This window comes from Bombyx mandarina, chromosome 21 (genome assembly GCF_030267445.1).
Source record: "Bombyx mandarina strain Sakado chromosome 21, ASM3026744v2".
NCBI classification, from domain to species: domain Eukaryota; kingdom Metazoa; phylum Arthropoda; class Insecta; order Lepidoptera; family Bombycidae; genus Bombyx; species Bombyx mandarina.
Window position 1 is genome coordinate 6,944,733 of NC_143227.1, and position 22,240 is coordinate 6,966,972.

Below are 22,240 nucleotides of genomic sequence, written 5' to 3' on the forward strand. Positions count from 1 at the left end.
AACAGTGTTGCGAAGTGAGAGGCCGTCGCAACCGGTCCGACGACTCACTCGACCGAGAGATATACTACTACTTATTAGCAGCAAACAACTATAACATTTAAAGTTCAGTGTAACTGTAGTATGTCTAACTAATATATTATTGTCCAAGTGCGCGTCTAGCTTGTTTTACGTTAAAAAAATCCATTTTGATTCCGAGAAAAATATCAGAATACATTATGATATTAAGAATACCATTGTACAAGACAAACCCGGACGCAAAACAACCGGTCGTACGCCCCTACTTCGAGTTAACGCATTATATCTTATTGACGTAACAACGTAGAGGTGATATAGTCAAGACGATCTAATTTCGACTTTATGTCGTTCGAATAATGATACATTTTAGTTCCAATTCGAGAGGAACAAACATAGGTAGTGGTCGATAATAAAATGGTTCACTTCGATCCGTAGCGGAAAATCCACGCGCCCGAGTTGTGATCGCCTTCGTGTTGATTACTTGACGTATTTTTTCTTGTAATGAAGATTTAAGCGATTTTTAAAAGTATACATAATGATACTTGCTACATTTTTTATTACTTGTCATAGATTGTTAAGAACTCTAAATAATGTTAATAAAATGTAGGCCATACATTTATCGGACGACTAAATTGAACTAAATTGTAACGAAATAGCTTAACTAAAAGCGTCAAAATACGTAAACGTGAATTACACGATCATAATAATGCTATTAATGTGGAATCGTGTGAATTGCTGTAGGGTTTTAAAAAAATATATAAATAAACACAACGAATGTAGGTACATAATCAACGTACAAGTATCTGACATGTTGATAAACATTCTGCCGCAAGCGATATGTTTATCTTTGTAATTATTCAACAAGAACTTGCTGTCTTTTGAAAAGGAAAATTTTACCACGTTCGAGATCGAAATTAAGAATTCGGCAACGGTCTCATCATAAGAAATTTTGTTCTAACACAATTTACTAACGGTAATAGTCACTTTCATCGTAGACACATTTAAAGTCGGAGTGAGTGGCCAGCTATTCGTGTGGTTTCTACAATACACTATTTGCATATTCGCCGACTTTCTAATGTACGATGCGATGCGGCCGCTCTTGTCGCAATCGTCGGCGGCGCAGTGAGGTAACAACGATTCATTTAATTATAATATGTGGAAAAAAACTGTATTCGAGTCTCGCGCATTGTTGTCATTGAGTGTACGCCACTCTAGCTTGGGTTTTTTCGTTCACTCGGCGGCCGCTGATTGGCTGATGCAGAACTTATTAAAAGTCACACTCAAACCAGTATACCTTGACTACGCGAATAGTATACCAATTACAATTTTAAAGCGAAACATACGATGCACTGAAATAATATGTATATCATTCTATTTTATTATATTTTTAAACGAGCCGTTCTTTTAAGTTGTTATATTGCATTTGGCTGAGAATGCATATTCGTATTTTATCGTGAACCAATCTTAATGGGAACTAAATAAAGTACAGTTTCCAAAGTACCCCCGCCTCGGTGAATGAACTATGTTAATTATTTTGCACGTGTACAACGATTAGATTGCATGGCATTTAGAATTTATCTAGACTTCATTATGATAGCTACAAAACAAAGTATATATTTAAATAAAGTTAACGTAAAATTTTAATGCTTACGAAATTGTAAAAAGTCTTTGTTTTGGAAGTAAAGCCGAGAAGCAAGGATTCATTTCGATGCCGTTCTCCTTCGCGGTGCGGCGGCCGCTCGCGACCTTCCGGCAGAGGAGGGGTACCTCTCACCGGCGACGTGACTGCAACCACGGCCTTACGTTGCGAGGCTGTATCGAAACCTCTACGTAACGAACCTCTTTCAAACGTTGGTTACTCAACACTCGATAGGTCCGTCGAATGTCGATACGCAGCATACTCACTCGCCTTAGCACATTACCACCGACGGATCACGTGAACGACTTGCGTAACAAAATATTGCCCGGCACTCCTTTTGATACAACGTTGAAATACATAGAATTCTTTCATTATTGAGAAATAATTTAATGGTGAAATTCATGTTCGAATTGCGAAAATCAGTGATGTTATCGTTCAGTCTTTGTTGTCTCCGTAATCGATAACACTCAAACGGCTACTTTGTATTTTAAATCAATGCACGGCGATAAAATAATTATAATAATATAATTAAGTCACGTTCAAAATTCTTAACAAATGTAGTAGGTATAATGTTGAATTCGAAACAAACAATGGCAAGTAAAGGTGAATAGATGTTCACACTTCACACTATACAAAAGTAGAATCCATTATTTACTCACAGGCACTTTTACTGAATATTTGACATACAAGCATTGTTACATTTTTTAAATAGCAACCTAATTAAAAAATGTATAATATTGCGTAGTTACATTGCATGATATTAATCTTCGGATGCTCATTCTTAGTAACTGTCAATTGATCGGATGTTTTTATTTTGAAGAATAAATAAAATTATAATGAAAAACATAATAAAAGCATGACATCATGGAGCATATAGAATGTATTTTTTTAGCCGCGTTATAGTTGTGTCTGTACATGTCTAAAAAAATATCAATAATAAAAAATGAGACTGATAAACAATTTAAATTATTGAAAATAGATCCACACGAAAAGATACGATAACAAATGTAATGTAAAGGCCGACACGGTCAGTTTATTTACGAAACAAAGAACTGAACACACAAACATAATATGATTCGCCGATGTTTCACATTTCAAAGGGGATTGCCCGTATGTTATTTCCCCGAGTCTCCGAGGAAACAATTTGAAATAACTCGCTTATCACACTGTCCAAGTATACATAATATGTTCGTACAATAGATTGTTAAGCGAAAATACTGGTAGTGGTTAAATGACCGATTTAAAAATCGATTTTAAAATACACTCAGTATTTAAAAAACGAAGAAATTCACGTTTATCGATTCAGCAACATACGCACATTGTACCGTGGAGACTTGATAATGTCGTAAGTATTTAGATCAAGGTGCGAAACACGCGTTCGAGAGTTGAGAATGGATCTGAGGAATTTTTGTTGAAGATCACGCTCGACATCATATCGGAGTAGTGCATACACGATGAAACAGAAGCTGACTTATTGATTGATAGACTTATAATAGTTAACATTTAAAGATCCGGGACCAGTTTCACATGGAACTTGGGCCATTATTACAGTATGAATGTCATGCAAAAAAAAAGATAGGACATTATATTATACAATACGAAATAATGGTCTAACACTATATAAGAAACGTAATATCAATTTGAATTTATTTTTCATCTTAGTAAGTTATTTATCTATTGGTTCCAGTAACCAGTTAATACCAGGTAGGCTAAGAGTTCGCTCACCCATCAAAGCAATAAAAATAAATAGAAATGTATTCGAATATTCTAGACTTTGGATTGGAACACATGATAACTTTGAGGTTGGAACCAAAGGTTCATCTTGCATAGCCCCAAATAATCCATTCATTGGTCAAGACCACGGCCCAAAACCGTTGTGTTTTTTTAGGAATAGTGGAAGGATTCTTGATGGCTCGAAGGCTTTCCAGTTTCACCAGGACAGGCGTGCGGTCTTAGCCAGGAGCGGGTTCAACAACTCTTTTCTACCTCCAGTAATTGAAACGATAGACCTTAATGAGACATCAAACAATGGAAATATGAGTCGACTATTATCAAAGCCGGCAATGTGACTTTTGAACAATTATTGGTAAATCAGAAAAACGAATTATTGACTTTGTATTCCATTGGCAGTCACAAAACTCTTCTGAACGACATCTTAGATAAATAACAGGTTAAGTATTAACCTTTATTTAATGCAGGTTTTGAACCGTATTCTTTGAAGGAGACGATTTTATTCAAATAAATCTGTATTGACATATCAATAACATTTTTTTGTCCAAATGCACAGATTGCCACCTTTGATAATAGACGACTCATATAGAACAAAGAAAATATTACACATGTGTTTCTAATAATTAAGCGTCAAGAATAATAGGCAGCTTTGTTAACTTTCAAAGAACTTCTCAGTTATCGTGAATGTGTTATTATAATTAGGCTGAATAATTGGAAGCCTATCAGCTTACAATTTCATTGAACTTAGTTAAATCCGCGTGTAAATGTATCACTCATTGTAAAATAATATGTTTAAATAATATATTGGAGTTTTTTTAAAACTGGAAGAAGCCAGGTAATGCACGGTAAAGCAACGTAATTGGCTGCGAAACTATGCTCCACGAATAATTTAATATGTCACAGAGACAGACAGAGGTGCGCCGACTTATTGTTTCCAAACGGATATCTCAAAATCGAATAAACCATGATGATTTATTTTGCATGCTACCGATAAAGACCCGAATGTTATTGTATATTGAACAATAATATTGCAGTAACTAGACATGCCTCGCGATAAAATCCAAAAAAGAAGATGGTTGTGATGGTTTATGGATGGTGAAACAAAAGAGAAATGTGATTCATAAAATAAATCTAAATTAGATAACTAGTAGACATCCTAATTCATCGCAAGTAGTATTATTAAACTCTCAATAAACAAGTTATTTTAGAGAGAGCAAACAGATTGTTGAAAAAAATGATTCAAGGACATTACGTAGGTATGCCTAAAACAACTTTTACGAAAAAATAAAATTTTAAAGTAATTCAAAATAAAACATCGTTTAAGGTAACTTATATTTTCGTTGTTGGCAATCAGAAAATGTAGTAACACAGAATTCGCATACACTTAAATAGTAACAAAACAATACACGGCACCTGGAACCATTTGGCATAGATAATGATACTTTGTTCCAGTTATTTACGTTCAAGGCGAATACAATGTATTATTGTTGTATTATGATTTTTGAAACGACAAAATTTTTGATAGATATAATATAAGTAATAAGCGCAACTCGAATATTTGAGTCGAGAGTTGTATAACGGGCATTGCGATTTACGATTGGCGGACAACTGGGCGAAAACAATTGCAAGACCGGTTCTGTACCAGTTGATAGTTCCGTGTTCTGTTGAACGCAAATAAAACGTCAATATTTTACAAAGAATAAAAGCGTACGCCCTGAATTGCGGACCTCTTTATTTTTTATTTATAGTCTACCAAAAAAAAAGTATCGTTTTACGAATCAAAACACAATGTTGACCTTTTTATGTCGTGACCAAAAATGGCATAGCAAATTATGATTTAAAAGGAATTTAAATTAAATGTGCACTTGAATAGCTCACGGACCACTTGCTTGCAACGTCTAAGCCGACGCCCACCTTGAGACACGAGATGAAACGTCCATTGTATTGGAATAACGGTTTCTCTACCCTCCAAACAGTATCTCAGGTTTGGCTTGTTGCAGTTGTCGGTAGGGATAGAATATTAACTCGTGCTGTTTAACGGAACGATTATTAAGAACGTACAGTTTTGGTTCTCAAGTTCTTGATAATGAGAGTCAGAAAACAATCAGAGTAGACGCAACAGCAGCTGCTGTTTGTTTGAATGTCGCAGCGACTAGGATATGTTAAATTCGGCTCAAAATGTGTCCTATTTTACATTTTGATCTATAAGTACCATTGAAGACAATTTTTTACCAGTTGTATTTTTTTTCTTTGTAGAATACAATTATTATTCCTAAGAGAATAAGCTTGTTTTTAGAAAAGTCGGCACGAGTTAGTATCGAACAGCAGTGAATGTACAGTGTCTATAGTATTCATAATTTACCCTAATTATATTTTAGTGTTTTAAATTTTTTATATTATACCATGTGTAATTTAAATAGTAATGTATTTTTTTATATCTAGTTACAAGTGATGCTCCAGTTTGACTTTTTTAGTCAACGTTTTGAGTTCACCGAAACAAAATAATAGGAACAACCATTAAGGAAACTTAAGCAATGCTCGGTTTAGTCACATTCAATAGACGTGTCTCTTTCAAACGAAAAATAGGTTTTGAGGTGAAGGTCACACCGAGTTGCAAGCGTGAATTTAATTTTTTTGAACTTTATTACTAATATTTCTAAAGCATTCGTTAAATATTCAACATCTATTTCTCACTGTTAGGCAGTATACAATATATGATGGCTAGTTACCTAGTTCTTATTAAGACCGTGAAATAAACTTAGTGGTTTAACTGAAGTTCAGAACAGTGCTGCAAGAGACTGGCAACTTTTACCCGACTTACGCAATATTGCCAGGTACAATTTACTATCGACACTGCGAGATTTCGTAATATAAGCAGTATTTGTGGACTACATTCTAGTTCTAGTTATCCTTTTTAGGCACATAATATCTGGGAGCTCCAAACCTTTTTTTGACACATCCTTCGTTTTATTGGTGACTTTTTTTAAACTAAAGCAATTTTGTCCAGAATCACGCCTTATACAGGAGTCTACTTTAAAATACAGTAAAATATTACAGAGAGAAATACAGTAAAATTTCAATGGTGCTAACGACATTTTCAAGACAAACTTGCATGCAAGTCCCAAAGACGTATAAATCCTATAAAATCAAGCACATTTCATTTGTTAATAGCAGATAAACATTTTTTTTTCTAAACCTTATTTCGTAATAAATAAAAAAAACTCACATATTGCTACAAAACAACACAAGGAACACAGATGTTATCAGACAAAATAACATTTCATTTGGCAGGTTAAAATTCTTTTACCACCAAACTACGATTTCATTCGAGTGAAAGCTGCTTTGTCTTTTATTTGGACGTTTTAAGTCAAGTACAACCATTTAATACATATTTGGGAGGTTTGAATGACGTTGCTAAATGATCGTTGTGCAATGTTACTCTTGTTTTTTTTTTATCTTTAGCAAGAATTGAATTGAATTATATTTTTGAAGAAATTCGTTACGGCGTTTATTTAGTTTTATAAATAGTTTATTTTAACGGCCGTCTGGTGTAGTGGTGAGTGACATGGTCACTACACAAGGGGGTCGCGGGTTCGAATCCCGCCAAGAGAAGATATTTGTATGATAAATATAAATGTCTTTCCAGGGTTATGGGTGTATATTAAATATATGTATGTGTATAATAAAAATATTATATTTATTTCCGTTATCTGGTACTTATAACACAAGTTCTTTACGAACTTAGCACGGGACCAGTTAACGTGGCGTGATTGTTAGTAAATATTTATATTTATTTATTTATATTTATATTTATTTTACTACTGTCTACAGTTGCGTTTCAAATGAAATCGAAGTCAGCCTAGTCATTTAGCATGTATTAGGTGAATGGATGATGAATTTAGATAAATGAACGTTGAATGAATAAGCGTTTGTTTGTACGTGACAGACAAACCGAAGTATTTTTGTCCAATGTTTTGAATTTTGGAAAGGTGAAACTTTAGCATCATAATCATAAATTAAAAATGTTTCGTAATCAAAATAAAACTGTTACACTAAGAAAATAGCCAGAAAATACCAAAACATAATTAAAGTTGTTCATTGGTAAGGCATCAAAGACTAGGTTTATCATGGAAAAAACGTTTGTATAGTCTAAGTTTTTTGGGGACTTTGGATTAAAAATCAAAACATTTGTCCGTTATATATGTACACATAATTATGTCACAAATACACTCGGGTAAACAATAAGAAATTTAATAGCAACTTTGCAACGCATAATAATATTCAATGACAATTAATCTAAATTAACGTGAATTATTACATCATGTTTATCTAAAGCAATAATTAAGTGTAGCTCTCGGGACGATTTATACACAAGTGTGCCAATACAAAATAAAAATAAAAAAATATTAAATCTGCAACAATGTAAAGTTTTGCACTCGTTATCGGGGGGGTTATTGTTAAGCGAGCACTTTACAATGTCACATAGGACGCACCGATGCATTCGGTGATCTCATTTGATATTAAAATAAATAAAAAAATACACTTCAAAATAACATTTATCTATTCACAATAAAATAGTGACTTTTTTGTAAGTTCGAGCGCACTAATCTCCACAAAGTCTGCTTTAATTTAGAGAGCGTCTTCGATTTCCACGATATTGAATCGCATTGTTAACTTTCTAATAACACTAGACTTTATACGGCATTACAAATAAATAATATTATGATTATGATCACAATTTATCTGTCTCGTACATGCGATACCATTGCGAGGTAGCTTCGTTATTTTGAAACTGCAATCGCATTTATGTAATGATCTCATAATAGATATTACGTTAATTTATTCTTCGTAGTTTGTTTTAAATATATTATATTTATTACATTTATGTGGCCGTCCGTTAATTACAAGTTGCCATTTTAATTTAGCGCAAATTGTTTCATACGTCTATGGCGGAATCGTGACATAAATCAAACGAGTACAGGGGAATTGAAATGAAAATACCTAAGAATGAGATTGTGCTTTTTACTGTGAAGTTCCGAATTTTTTTTTTTACTATGATGGGTCTAATCGTTCCTGACGAAGAAATGTAAAATGAATTAATCAAACACGAAGGCACCATTTTGTTTTGATCATGTATTCGACGGGCAGAAATTAGAGCGACGATATGGAATAATGCATGGAAATATTCCGTTGTTATTTGTAGCTGTACCGCGTATATCATTAACTTGAAAGGCAATGAATGATATACGCAATGGAGTTTTTACATCTTATGCAAACGATTTTTCAAGCACTTCAGTAGAGGAACTTAAATCTATTCATTTTATTTGCACTTCCTCATTGGGCATCGAAAGCGGTCTTAGGTGCGTACGATGGACATGCGACATTGGAGCACACGACAACTTTCCCTACTTCAATGGAAAACAACGTAAAAACAAGTTATTTTACGTGCAAATTCTGAAAATCGGACACGATGATTTATTGTCTTACAGGATTTACTATTTCCCGCAATTTAATACATACAGATTTTTAATGATTCCGACAAAACGAATTTGTAGGAATTTTAAAACGAGCACGATGATGATCGTTATAAATGTTCTGTGCTTAATCTTTGTGTCTTGTTTGTGTGACGTTAGCATTGTCCGAGAAACGTTTTAAATATCAAAATTAAACGAGGAAATTCAACGGACCAAAGTTTTGTACTTGACGTTAATGATTACTCTAGTGTCCTTAATGCTCGAACGGCTCTTTCGCAAAGGCCGTTCGTCAGAATTACTTTGCCAATACTTCTTTGGTAAGTCTAAAATTAAATGACCCTATCGACACCGTTGTGGAATTATAATCGCTGCCTGTGTAAGGAGAAGCAATCGGACACTATTAAATGACGAAAAGTGAAAGTTTGAGAATGAGCTCCACTCGATAATGATCAATCGTGAATCTTTTTACTGGTTACGCATTAAAAGACCCTCAACGTCCGCCTAGAAGAATATTATAAAATAAAACTGTGACATTAGGTACCGCTAACATTATTTAGGTTAATGGAAGTTTAATTCAAACTAATTTGTTTATTGAAATGAATAATCTAACAAACATTCAATATCCGCTTTAAATATTCAAAGGTAATAACTCGTACGGAATTATATTATTTTTTTGATGGACATTATTTTTTACATCAACAACAAATATTAACTATTTTATTGGGTATTATTTGACCTACTTCATTATTCATTTACAATATGACATAGTATGAGATAATTATGCATTGGTAATTTTTTTTATCTGTCCCAATGTCTGGGTTATATTGTCCTCATTTACAGCGCGAGATACGCCCAAATCCACAGTGGCATCCACTTGGGTCCAATAGTTAAAGCACGCGCTGCGAAGTGAAAGTGAATAGCGCGCACGTACGAACAGCGGAGCCCCAATAAGACGACACTGTCCGCTGTCCGCATACTTCTTCAATTACCACCAGGAAATCAGAAACTTTTCCATCTAAACGCTACCAGATCCTTTGGTTGTGACTGCCCGCCCGAACGTAGAATAGGCTTATCTTTCGGGACCGGTGAAGGTATCTTTTAAAACAATAACTTATAAATTAAATTTTATAAGTAACCACACACAAAGTTCTGACGTAGTCAATAGTATTTTATGGAAATAACATGTTTTCGATATTCCGACCGACATTAACAGAATTGAGAGAATTCATTTTGTATATCTTAATCCTATCGTTTTGTATTACACACGCACACACACAAACACAAAGTAAAGGTAAAAAAAAACAGTCATTCAAGTGTTGAGAATGAAAAAATAAAACAAGTTGGCCTAGATACATGCATACGAACAACCAGATATTATAATCTTCACGGGATATAAACGAATGTATCACCAGCCCTGACACCATGGTCAAATCTCAACGCGTGTAACTAACTGACCTTAGTATTGATACTACTAAGGCTTTTTTACATTCGTTCCGCTATTAAGATCGCAAATTACCCTACAATGAACTCCATTGGTGAATATTTGAAAATAATGATCTTCAACTATCCACAAAATGGTGTTTGAGTGAATAAAGTAAATCAAACTAACCAGACTAGATCTATATCTGTACATAGAACTATGCTGCAAATACTAACAGCATTCATTATTTAACACCATCTATTTCATAACGATAGACACCTAAATACAAGACAATGTAGCTAATTGCGTTGCCCCGCTAAAGATATAGATCTAATGATATCCACATTCAAAATTATATAAGGTGGCTATAAAATCAATTATAATTGGCATTACCCACTGAAACTTCACTTAATTATGTAACCAAACTGATATTATTTTTGTATCAATATCGCAGTTACAGTTATACATATTTTGGGACATGAAATGTGTATAATACGTAAGCGTTGACATACACGGTCTATATCAATGCTGTGTATTTTAGTAGTTTACACAAGCAATTCGTCGTGACAATATAATTCGCTGTAATTTTCTTCTGTAATGGTCATTCCGTGATAACGTTAATTTAACGCATATTTTTACCTTGTTCTTTTTACTGGCTTTCTACATAGACTAGGCCAAGTTTATCTAAGAGTTTGAAGACAATGGACCAGTTATAAAGTCTTAATAAGACAGACAGACAAACGTATCAACCTTTTACTAATGTAAAATTATTGCAAAGTGACATGGCGCAGTTCGTTTATCCCCGTAACAAGGACGAAACATATTTAATTTTGTTCCTGCAAATATTTGATTTTTGAACTTAGTAATATAGTAATTAAGTTTGACTAAAATTTTATTAAAAATACATGTCTTAAGGTTGGAGTAAATAATGAAGTAAGCGACACCTATTTTACTGACCTTTACTTGAACATAGTTACATGCCAGAAAGATCATAGCACCATAATTAATTATATTTTATGCCTAGAGATTACTAATGAGATGATTCTTAAACAATCTTTGCTTGGTTGTTGTTGTTGATGATTTTCTTGGAAATTTTTCAATAAGTTTTCGAGAATCAGTATTTAATGTTATTGTATATAAAGTCTTTCTCCTAAAATTACGTCCACTTTCACGCTGAATCCTGTTTTGTCGATTGCAATGTTTGGTAAGTCGTTCGTGGAGGCAGTAAAGTCTTGGGAGGATAATGACCTAATCGACACAAATTATATTTAGCCTTACACTGTGATAAGCCTTAAATTTTACAATGAAGAGTATCGGGTTCATTGTACATGATTGTGATGCGAAAGATTTCATTACATGAACTGAAAACAGTTTTGGCAATAGATTAAGTCGACAGACATAATATCTTGAAGATTTTACTACCCTAACCTACTAACCATCCCCCCAGTTGTAGGTATACGACAAAGGAAAGATCTTCCACCGGTAGACCGAAGGTCCATTGTTGTTGTTCGGAACTTGTATATATGCGAGCTTATCTTGAAAATGTCGTAAGCGAGATTCACGCATCTGTCAAATATCTTGCGTTATATGATGGCTACCCGCCACAACTAGCACATTTGGCCTTTTGTATCGATAAGTATCCGCAGATATGGGTAAAAAAGGGAATAAAACCATTACGTAAGACAGTATCGCGAGTGGCGAGGTAATAGTGCCACAAAGAGGACAACGGCCGTCGCACCTGGGAGGTGCAATCCACAAGCGCCCACAGACGACTGGAACTGTGGCTATTTTTAACATACTTCTCTCTATCTTATTTACTATTCTGGTCTGCGACTCATTGAATTGTGGTTATTATGTGCAAGTTGGAAATGTGCCAACGTGTGTCGGACCTAACACACCGATATAAAGATATTCGAGGAATGATGATGGCAAAGCGTTTTCAGAAAATATCATTAATATAGGGAAATGAAGACTGTGCGAAATCACTCGTGCTCGCGAGTTTCAAAATGTAACATAAAACAATAGCGTGATAGTGAAAAATAAATGTTGCAGAATAGTGAACATATCACAAAAACTGAAATACGATCAATCAATATCCCACACAAAACCGTGGCATGAATTCTTAAATTTACACGAAATTCATTTCATCGTGACCAATGTCAAATGAACTAAATTATGTAAGTAGTGCACCTTGATATTTAATGTCAAGATTTAAAAAAAATCATTGTCAATTTTACAGGAAGCGGGATAAAGTTAAACACGACATGTTTGTTAGATTTTGAATAAGGCCGTCGAGGTCGTTTACATATGATACGGGCAAGTGACTCGACGAGCAACAAGAGAAGAGATCACGTCAAACCGGCGGCAGGCGAGGCGAGCGGTGGCAACAAGCAAACCGGTCGGAGGCGCCTGCCGTCGGACGCGGGGATCGACCGGGTATTATCACTTTGTAAACATTATTGTATTTGCTTCATTTTTGCGATGAATACTGTTGCCTAAATACCATAACTGATGTACATTCATGATGATGTCTTTAACATCGACTTTAAGGCAGCTCATAATAGTGTTGATGAAATTATATTTTCAGTGATATTCGTTTTATTGAACAAGTTTAAGCGTGCCATGCTATCAATATCGTTGTTTTGTTAAATATTTAATTTATACTTTTAGGCATTAAACTTATTAAGGCCGGATATCCTTAATTTGAAATGGTCGTATTGAATTTAATTTTTTTTTTTTTTCTAATGTAGCATAATAAGGTGACCACTTTTAAGATCAGATTACTTTAAATAATTTATTCAGAAATTAGCCTATCCACAAATCCGTACAAAAGCTTGTCTTGCAAAAAACAAATGCGATCTTGTTTGTTCTGATGACGAGATTTATGGTATCAAGTACATATTTAAAATTACGTTGACAAAAATGTCGACATGCGTGAAGGAAAAGGGAGCAGCCGCTGTCGCGAGAAAAGTTTTAGGTAAAAAAACGTTAGTAGATCACCGATCGCACCATTACGCGCAAATCGAAATCGACAAAGTGGGTCATCATATTATTTCGCAAGCGTATCGAGTGCCGCAAGCGTTAACTGGTACGCTCGAGGCGAGTCAAGGCCCGAGCGACGAAGAGGCCCCAGACTTCGGAAGGCAGCTTAGGACACTTCTTCAATGGCCTAACCTTCAAATTGTCAACTGAGTCGATCACGAGTCAAACAGCGATAACTAGTCTATCTATGACCGTAAAGGATTACCATATAAACGTGAATGTCGTGCGATATAATGCTGCAAGTTCGTGTTTAATTATATAGGAATTAGTGGTGGTAGGACCTCTAATGAGTCCGCGCGGGTAGGTACTACCGCCCCGCCTATTTTTGCCGTGAAGCAGTAATGCGTTTCGGTTTGAAGGGTGGGGTAGCCGTTGTAACTATACTTGAGACTTTAGAACTTATATCTCAAGGTGGGTGGCGTATTTACGTCGTAGATGTCTATGGGCTCCAGTAATAACTAAACACCAGGTGGGCTGTGAGCTCGTCCACCCATCTAAGCAATAAAAAATAATAATAATAATTGAAGAAAACTTCTGTGTTAGATGTTAATACAGCCATCTCCGTACACAAGGAAAACACCAACATTTGTCTGCTGACGCAATAAAGCGTGTATTATGAAACATTACAGAATTCACATCTAACAAGACTGTCTAAAATTACATTTCTCAATGTTCATTTCAAATGTCCGAATTGATAAGGTCATTGAGTTATGTAAACTCATCCGCATAAGTACATGCATTTATTACGTGCAGGCGGTTAGAAATTTCAAAAATAATACACATTTAAGATTCGAATGTTTAACATCTTTCGAATTTGTACAAATCGACGATTACTTTCATGTCGACACGCGCCACCGTTAGTTGCGGCAGAGATATGGCAAACAGATAACACGAAACCTTACACTGAACTTGACACACGAACGAATTTACGGCAAATAGCGTTACCTGTAAGTTACAGAACCGAATGGTTCTCTGTAAGGAGCATCGACCTCTGCGATATTTTATTTTCATTTGTGCTAAATAGAAGCAAGGAAACTGCATTAACATATATTAAGTATGTGATATCGCGGGGACAATGTTAACCGTTTAATTTGCTATTCTGCAATATTATTTACTTGTCTGAGCTTGTATTTTTTTTTTATATGGCATAATTGAAAAAAGATTTATAAATAATACTAGCTGACCCGGCAAACATTGTTTTGCCATATATAAGATTTCTAGGGAATTTCTAGTGTAGAAAAAAAAAAAACTAACTTATTGTAAGTGTGTAAGGATGTGGTAAATGAGTGAAAGAGGTATGTAGTGCTGTGAACGATGAGGGAATATATAATAAAAATAACAAAACCTCATTTAACCACATAATACCTCATTTTAACAAAAAAAAAAAGTCCAAATAAAATAAAAATGTTAGGGGTGGACAACCTTAATCACTTAGGGGTATGAAAAATAGATAGTAGCCGATTCTCAGGCTTACTGAATATGCATAAAAAAATTCGTGAGAATCGGTCAAGCGGTTTCGGAGGAGTATGGGAACGAACATTGTGACACGAGAATTTTATATATTAGATTATAGTATCGAACTTACCCCTTCATTTCCGGGTAGGAACTGTATTTTAGGTTTAGCTAATCGGTCCTGAAACAAAAGAAAATATTATATTAAACATTAATGTGCTGGTAGAATTATTTCACATATTGTGTAACGGTTCTATTGTATGATAATAATACTCCGAATACTCTTCTCACTGGTGGGCAACGGCTTGGCTGTGCCAACTGCTTTTCTGATGTCCATGGGCGACAGTAACTAGTTACTATCAACAATGGAAATAGAAAAACTCAGTACGAAGGATTTGAGTGATAAAATAGTGTCAGGAGGGTACAACAAGTCTTGTTGTTTTATTATACATATTATTATGATTTTTCATTTGCAAGTAAGCATATATTTAATGCAATCTTAACGATTAGCATAGCCTTAGTACAATAAACAACGCTTCGAAAGAACGCTGTTATTTACAATACATATAAATCTCCATATTGAACAGTAAATTTGTACTTATTTAATTTCATTGGAATGATTAATAGCTTCTGGGTACGTAGATGAAAAGTACGTAGGAAAACACGTAATGATTCTATGACGCAAGGCCTAAGCCAGGGATTACAAGGTAAAATATGCAGTGCGTTCGAAAATTGCAATGTCAACGAACATCCATAATGTTTATTTAACAATAACGTTTGAAATTATAAACGCGAACGAGTTGAATATCAAATTTATATCATAACCTAATAAAAACTTTGTAATTAGACGACAAGAAGCCAAACTTGTTGAGCAACAATTCGAGCTGGCCACAATGAGCAAGTGTCGGCAAACCGTGCCATTGCACAACCGGCGATGGTCGAACGCGAGAAACATAACTAGGCTGGGCGGCAGTGCTAGTGATGTAAACTTCTTAAAATTGCTTTACTTACTTAACCAGACAATCTGAAATCAAACGCTTGAAGGAGGTTACACGTGATGCTAAGGCTGGCTGGTACTTTGCACAGAGAGTGAGTCTGGCTGTCCAACGAGTTAATGTAGCCAGTATCTTGGGAACTGTGCCTCCTTCAAGCGCATTAGAAGATTTGTTCTACTGTGTGAGTTGATTTATGTTAAAATATTTAGATTTGTAAACAATTAATTATTAAATAAAATATAGTTTATTTACATTTAACTAAAGTATGTAGGTTTTTTTTTATTGCCCTTGTAGGCAGACGAGCATACGGCCCACCTGATGGTGAGTGGTTACCGTCGCCCATGGACTTCAGCAATGCCAGGGGCAGAGCCAAGCCGCTGCCTACCGCTTAATACTCTCCACAAGCCTCGTTTGAAGAAGGACATGTCATAGAGCTCGGGAAACACCGTGGAGGGGAGCTCATTCCATAGCCGGATGGTACGTGGCAAAAAAGATCTCTGGAAACGCACTGTGGATGACCGCAGTGGCTCCAAGTAGTATGGATGAACTCTACTCCGGTGGCGGGCGGTGCGATGGTAAAAATGTGAAAATAATTGAATAACATGCAATATTGTTGTCTAGACGCGGTGATGAGTGGAACAAACTAAAACTAAAGGTAAGGTGCCACGGAAGGGTACACCGCGCACGAAACGGAAGTATTTAAAGCTAATGAATCGTCAGTTGAAGAATTTTTCATTTTATCGAACGTCCCTAGTTTCCAAACATAATCGTTTTCCAACTAAATGTCCTGTTTCAAGATTGAAATTAATTGCAAACGATAAACCAGTTCATCAGCAAGGTCATTTAGGCATTAATATTCCAAGAACAATTTGAAAAGTTCGAATATGGGATTATATATATACCTTGTAAATAAAATATGATAGTTTACATTTTCGAGAACTATGTATTCAGGTACACATGTCTATGAAACCAATTTGAAAGAATCATAATAGACTTACCCAACAACCTAAAATTTGTTCAAAAGATAACCTAACACATAACCTTAATTATATTCTTATATCCCAACATACCAAATCGTTTTATGACAAAATTTCTATATGTAACACCCACTAGTTAGACAATTATTATTTTAGAACGCCAAAAAGTATACAAAAGGAATTATGGCCTTGGGTTGTTGGATCGCTGCGTTGTAGAGTGAAGCAATAAAATACCTGCACAACGTGACCTTAGCGGAATAAGCTTGTGACCTTTAACGAACAAAAAAAAAGCTTTCAAGCGCTTTCAGCCAAAAGTCTACCCGAGAAAACTAATTCGCAATTAAGATTAGAGGACTCAGATGCAATATCAATTTAAATGGCATTTACCAAGGCGTACTTAATTCATTTTTAATGCATTGTTGTTTTAGCAAACAAATCACTGAGTACCTAACATATTTTTATATGAAGGTAGAAGAGATGTTAAATGTACACCCACATACTTAATAAAAAGGTAATTAAGCACGAATTCATAAGATCACTTGTTATTTACACACAAATTATTTCCTGTACGTTATGAATCGTAGATTGTTAACAAACAATGATATTAATAACACGCCGAACACATTATTACTTAAATAAATTTTATAAAGTGAGCAAGCGTAGAGTGAAACACCTGCATATTAATTTTATTAACCAATGTAAACACTGCAGTAAAATTAAAAACAAACAGCGTCGCTTTTGTTTATTTTGTATTTCAGTAATGGTATCATTTAATTTATCATTCGTCAAGATTATTAACTTAAAGGTCAGTTTGTCGTTCGGCAAGAAAGCGTTGATTTGCAAGGTGCCACTAAAACCATACGGTTATTCGATTAATTCTGTACATGATTAAAGTTCGCAAACTCGAATGGCACAAATTCCTCCGCGGAACCATGTCACTTTAACATGTTAGCTTAAAAATATTCAGAATTGGTAAATGTCTTGCAGTGATTACGTTTTACCTATAGATTACGAATTTTATTCCTCAACAGAGTAGTACTTGTTAGACAATTGTAAAATAATATAATTATAATGTTTGCTTTAACGTACTTATTGATCATTGAGCTGAGAGTACTCAAAGGTATACAGTGACTTGGTTGTATCTCTGGTATTACCATTACCACCAGCTAGACGGTATGCGCGTGTTTACAAAAGTAATTAAAAAAACAAAAAAGAGAGATTTAATCCAAATATCAACTGTGGTGTAAAACTATATTCTGCATTAAACATTCTTTTATGTCATGGGTTGTGTTGCGTTCATTGACTCCACATATACAGTTGTTTGCTTCTATAGCAACCCTCAATTTTCCCCATTCAAAAATGTCCGTCCCTTTCCATTATAGAAGCTAAGGATGCGGCATTCTTAAGGGTCGTAAACGGTGCCAGCCTTCATAAAAACATCACATAATTCCTACGTTCATTTTCTATGTTTACTACCGTTTTACGCCTTTATGGGATGCCGCCAATCGTCCATGTTTATTGTATGAGCAAAGAATTATGTACCCAGGACTTACATTTAATGTTTTGTACAGAAACTGCAAAGCAATTTAAGGTTTCACTGGGGAAAGGAAATTTTAGGCATGACTGTCTTGTCTGTATTGGTTGTGTACGGGTAGTGGGGCATCTTATGAACCCGCCTGAATAGGTACCACCACCAAACTGCCTATTCCTATGTGAGACAGTAATGCGTTTCCGTTTAAAGGATGGGGCAGTCATTTATAGTAGTAGTAGTAGTAGTAGTAGTAGTATAAAAAACTGCGTCGTAAGCTCGCACTACACCTATCTAATCAATAAAAAAAAAGATTTCAAGTCCTTAACTCATTACAGAAAGTGTTAATTTTCCTGTTAATAGTTCACTTAATGATTGCTGTTAACATTGCTATAATTGCATATTTATGTGCTCCTTCACTTTTATGATAAACTATTGAGTTCTGATTGATAGCGTCTACTTTAGACAACATGAAATTATATTTCTTTGAATAAAATACAATGGGTAATTCGAAGAGATTTCCGAGAGTAGAACATCTGGTTGCCAGTAACAGCTCAGCGCGCGACCAGGTGCCAAGGCTTGGAGGGACGAAGGGTGCGACGACCTCGGTCCCTACAGCGCGTGTTCACCGTCACGCGTACATCAGATGTCATTCATCACATGCCATTACTGACTCTGTGATAGATACCATAAGGATCACATTGATAAAATTTACATATATGTTACAAACATCTTCGACATGTTTTAAATAACAGATCACAGTGAAATTATCCAATGCTGCTGGGTAAAGATTTCAGTTTATTTAATAGATGTTTTTATGTTACTCACTCGTTGGCATTATTGAATAGATAAATGTAGTAAGTAATACTTGTCAAGAGATGTGTATTCTTTTTTTACTTGTGATGTCACCACTAATTTTGTTTAAATTTTATTTCGATTTAAAAAAAAAATTGTATATTGTACTCTGACGGCTTTCAAATATTAATATCATGTTGTAAGTAAGTAGGTAGGTTGGTAAGTCTTTTATTGAGTATGTACATCCGGTGTAGCTACCTACATTTTTCGGCACGTGAGACAATATGTACAATGTATTTTATTAACGATTAAATTGTAGCGACAGTTTACATTTACGAATTCAATTCCAATAATAAGGTTAATAATACACGACAGTTCAATTTTAATTTATCTAGTACTAAAGCCTTGTTCGGACTAGGCGAGTATTTTAGTCGAGTACCGAATAATTTAGTGGCTAAACTACTCGCCCGAAAAAATAGAACAAAATGGATTAGCTCGACTAAATTATTTACTAACCTACTCGACTAAATTTTTGGTGCTCAGAAACATTTAGCTACTAAATTACTCGGTACTCGACTAAAATACTCGCCTAGTCCGAACAAGGCCTTAAAGTTAGTGATGCATCGTTCAATAAAATATGTTTCTGGCAATTTTTGGGTCGGACACCCATTTGGTTTAACAAAAGTGATTCATTTCTTTCAATAGTTGGTTATACCCAGGAAAAAAGACCAGGTGGCGCGTACACAAAGCAACGACAAAAAAACCTAAACCTGCCATAAGTTAACTTAATGTAAAGGATTTTGATTTTTATCTGCCTACGTTAAATGTCCAGAATCGTTTAGCACACAAAAATAATGTGTGCCCGTGATCACGATCAGAAACCATCGCAATCTAACACGTGCATGGACTGGGGAATCACAGTAAAGTGGCTTTGCGCCTTATACGCCCGTTAAAATTATTTATTTTAGTTAGGATTACAGATTTAGCTCTTTTGTTTGAGTTTTATAGAGCTTTTTGTATTTCGTTTATTTGGATATATTAATTATGATTACATATTATTGTATTAATTTATAATTTTGGTTATTTTAACCACTAACGATTGTTATGAGTTTTAGAAATAGTTTTAGTATACAATCGTTGCAATGGTAACAAGAGTAAGAGTACACAATAAGGCATTTCTTGCCATACTATAAGACAAGCCCCCGTCATCTGACTGCCGGAGTCCCGCAAGGCTCCGCGCTCTCCCCGTTATTATTTAGTTTGTATATCAATGATATACCCCGGTCTCCGGAGACCCATCTAGCGCTCTTCACCGATGACACGGCTATCTACTACTCGTGTAGGAAGATGTCGCTGCTTCATCGGCGACTCCAGATCGCAGTAGCCACCATGGGACAGTGGTTCCGGAAGTGGCGCATCGACATCAACCCCACGAAAAGCACAGCGGTGCTCTTCAAAAGGGGTCGCCCTCCGAATACCACTTCGAGCATCCCACTCCCTAATAGGCGCGCAAACACCTCCGCCGTTAGCCCCGTCACTCTCTTTGGCCAGCCCATACCGTGGAACTCGCAGGTCAAATACCTAGGCGTCACCCTCGACAGAGGGATGACATTCCGTCCCCATATTAAAACGGTACGCGACCGTGCCGCCTTCATATTAGGACGTCTCTACCCTATGCTTTGCAAGCGAAGCAAACTGTCCCTCCGTAATAAGGTAACTCTCTACAAAACTTGCATACGCCCCGTTATGACGTATGCAAGCGTAGTGTTCGCTCACGCAGCCCTCACCAACTTGAAGCCCCTTCAGGTTATTCAATCCCGATTCTGCAGGATAGCCGTCGGAGCACCATGGTTCCTGAGGAACGTGGATCTCCACGATGACCTGGAGCTCGACTCTGTCAGTAAGTATCTACAGTCGGCATCATTGCGCCATTTCGAGAAGGCGGCACGACATGAGAACCCTCTTGTCGTGGCCGCTGGAAACTACATACCCGATCCTGTAGACCGAATGGTAAACAGTCGACGTCGCCCAAAGCACGTCATTACGGATCCTCCCGATCCATTAACGGTGCTTTTAGGCACCACAAGCACCGGTCACCGTCCTCGTCGAACCCGTCGCTTGCGACGAAGGGCTCGACGAGCGAATTAACCCCTAGACACAGCCCACTGAGTTTCTCGCCGGATCTTCTCAGTGGGTCGCGTTTCCGATCCGGTGGTAGATTCTGCGAAGCACTGCTCTTGCTAGGGTCAGTGTTAGCAACTCTCCGGTTTGAGCCCCGTGAGCTCACCTACACACGTTAGGGTGAAGCTGAAATAGCCTCTCAAGGCTATCAGCATAGGTAGGAAAAAAAAAAAAAAAAAATAATAAGACAAGTCGTTCCTTTTACACCTATCTACTCGTTCTCGAAAAAGCTATATTTTATAACTTTACTTATAGGTTAGTCTCTCGAGGACTTTCCAATTTATTTTTTATGTGTGAAGAGTCTTCCATACGGTCCCATTTGATTTGTTTGGTATGCCCACTTTTTAAGCATTACAGTTATAACTACGACATCTATTCGGCTTTATTATTTCCCTAAAATCAGATATTTGTACAATAGGTCTTTACATTCGTTTCATTTCTATCCCATATCTTAATGTTTAGGATTTCGTTTCAGGACTTCTGAATTCTCGAAAGCCAAACCAAGAAAGAAAGCAATTTCTCTTTTTTTAAAGTAATTTAGCGGTAAATTTCACCTCTGACGATATTAAAACGTATCACAGCGGCTGTGCACCAGATTCGCTTTCCTAGTGAGCGTACGTACAGTTTGCGATACTAAGCTAAAACGGAGAAAAGATTTCATTCTTAAGGTGGACAGCGTCATTCATTTTGTGTATGAGCTGCAATACCAATCTAACATGGGTTTGACCGTTTCCTCACGCGTTTTAAGTAAAATATTGGTGAAGTTTATCATAAAAATCAGTTGGTACTTCAGGGAAGAGCTCTGCTATGACACAATAAGCTTGAATGTGGTTTCAACTCAATCGTTGTTGATTGGGGGACGTGCTATGTTTATCTTTACTATTTGACCAAAAGTTTAAAGGTTTGGCTACTTGTAGCATAAGATTTCGCGTATTCCGTAACTATGACGTGACAGAAGGTAATGCGAATTGAGCAATTTCGAGCGAAATTC

At 35.9% G+C, this 22,240-nt stretch overlaps 1 protein-coding gene and 1 long non-coding RNA gene across 4 annotated transcripts in view; one reads left to right on the forward strand and one right to left on the reverse strand.

Moving 5' to 3' along the window:
* Su(Tpl) (Suppressor of Triplolethal) overlaps positions 1 to 22,240 on the reverse strand; it is a 55,285-nt gene that overhangs the window by 25,825 nt on the left and 7,220 nt on the right. For all 3 annotated transcript variants that reach the window (XM_089736251.1, XM_028181912.2, XM_028181910.2), the window contains exon 2: positions 14,907 to 14,954. In XM_089736251.1, the coding sequence (XP_089592377.1) occupies positions 14,907 to 14,954 (48 nt within the window). The remainder of the gene's footprint in view (positions 1 to 14,906; positions 14,955 to 22,240) is intronic.
* On the forward strand, positions 3,554 to 4,675 carry LOC149500455 (uncharacterized). Its single transcript, XR_016324865.1, has 2 exons — positions 3,554 to 3,694; positions 3,975 to 4,675. It is a non-coding gene; the product is annotated as an uncharacterized LOC149500455 (long non-coding RNA).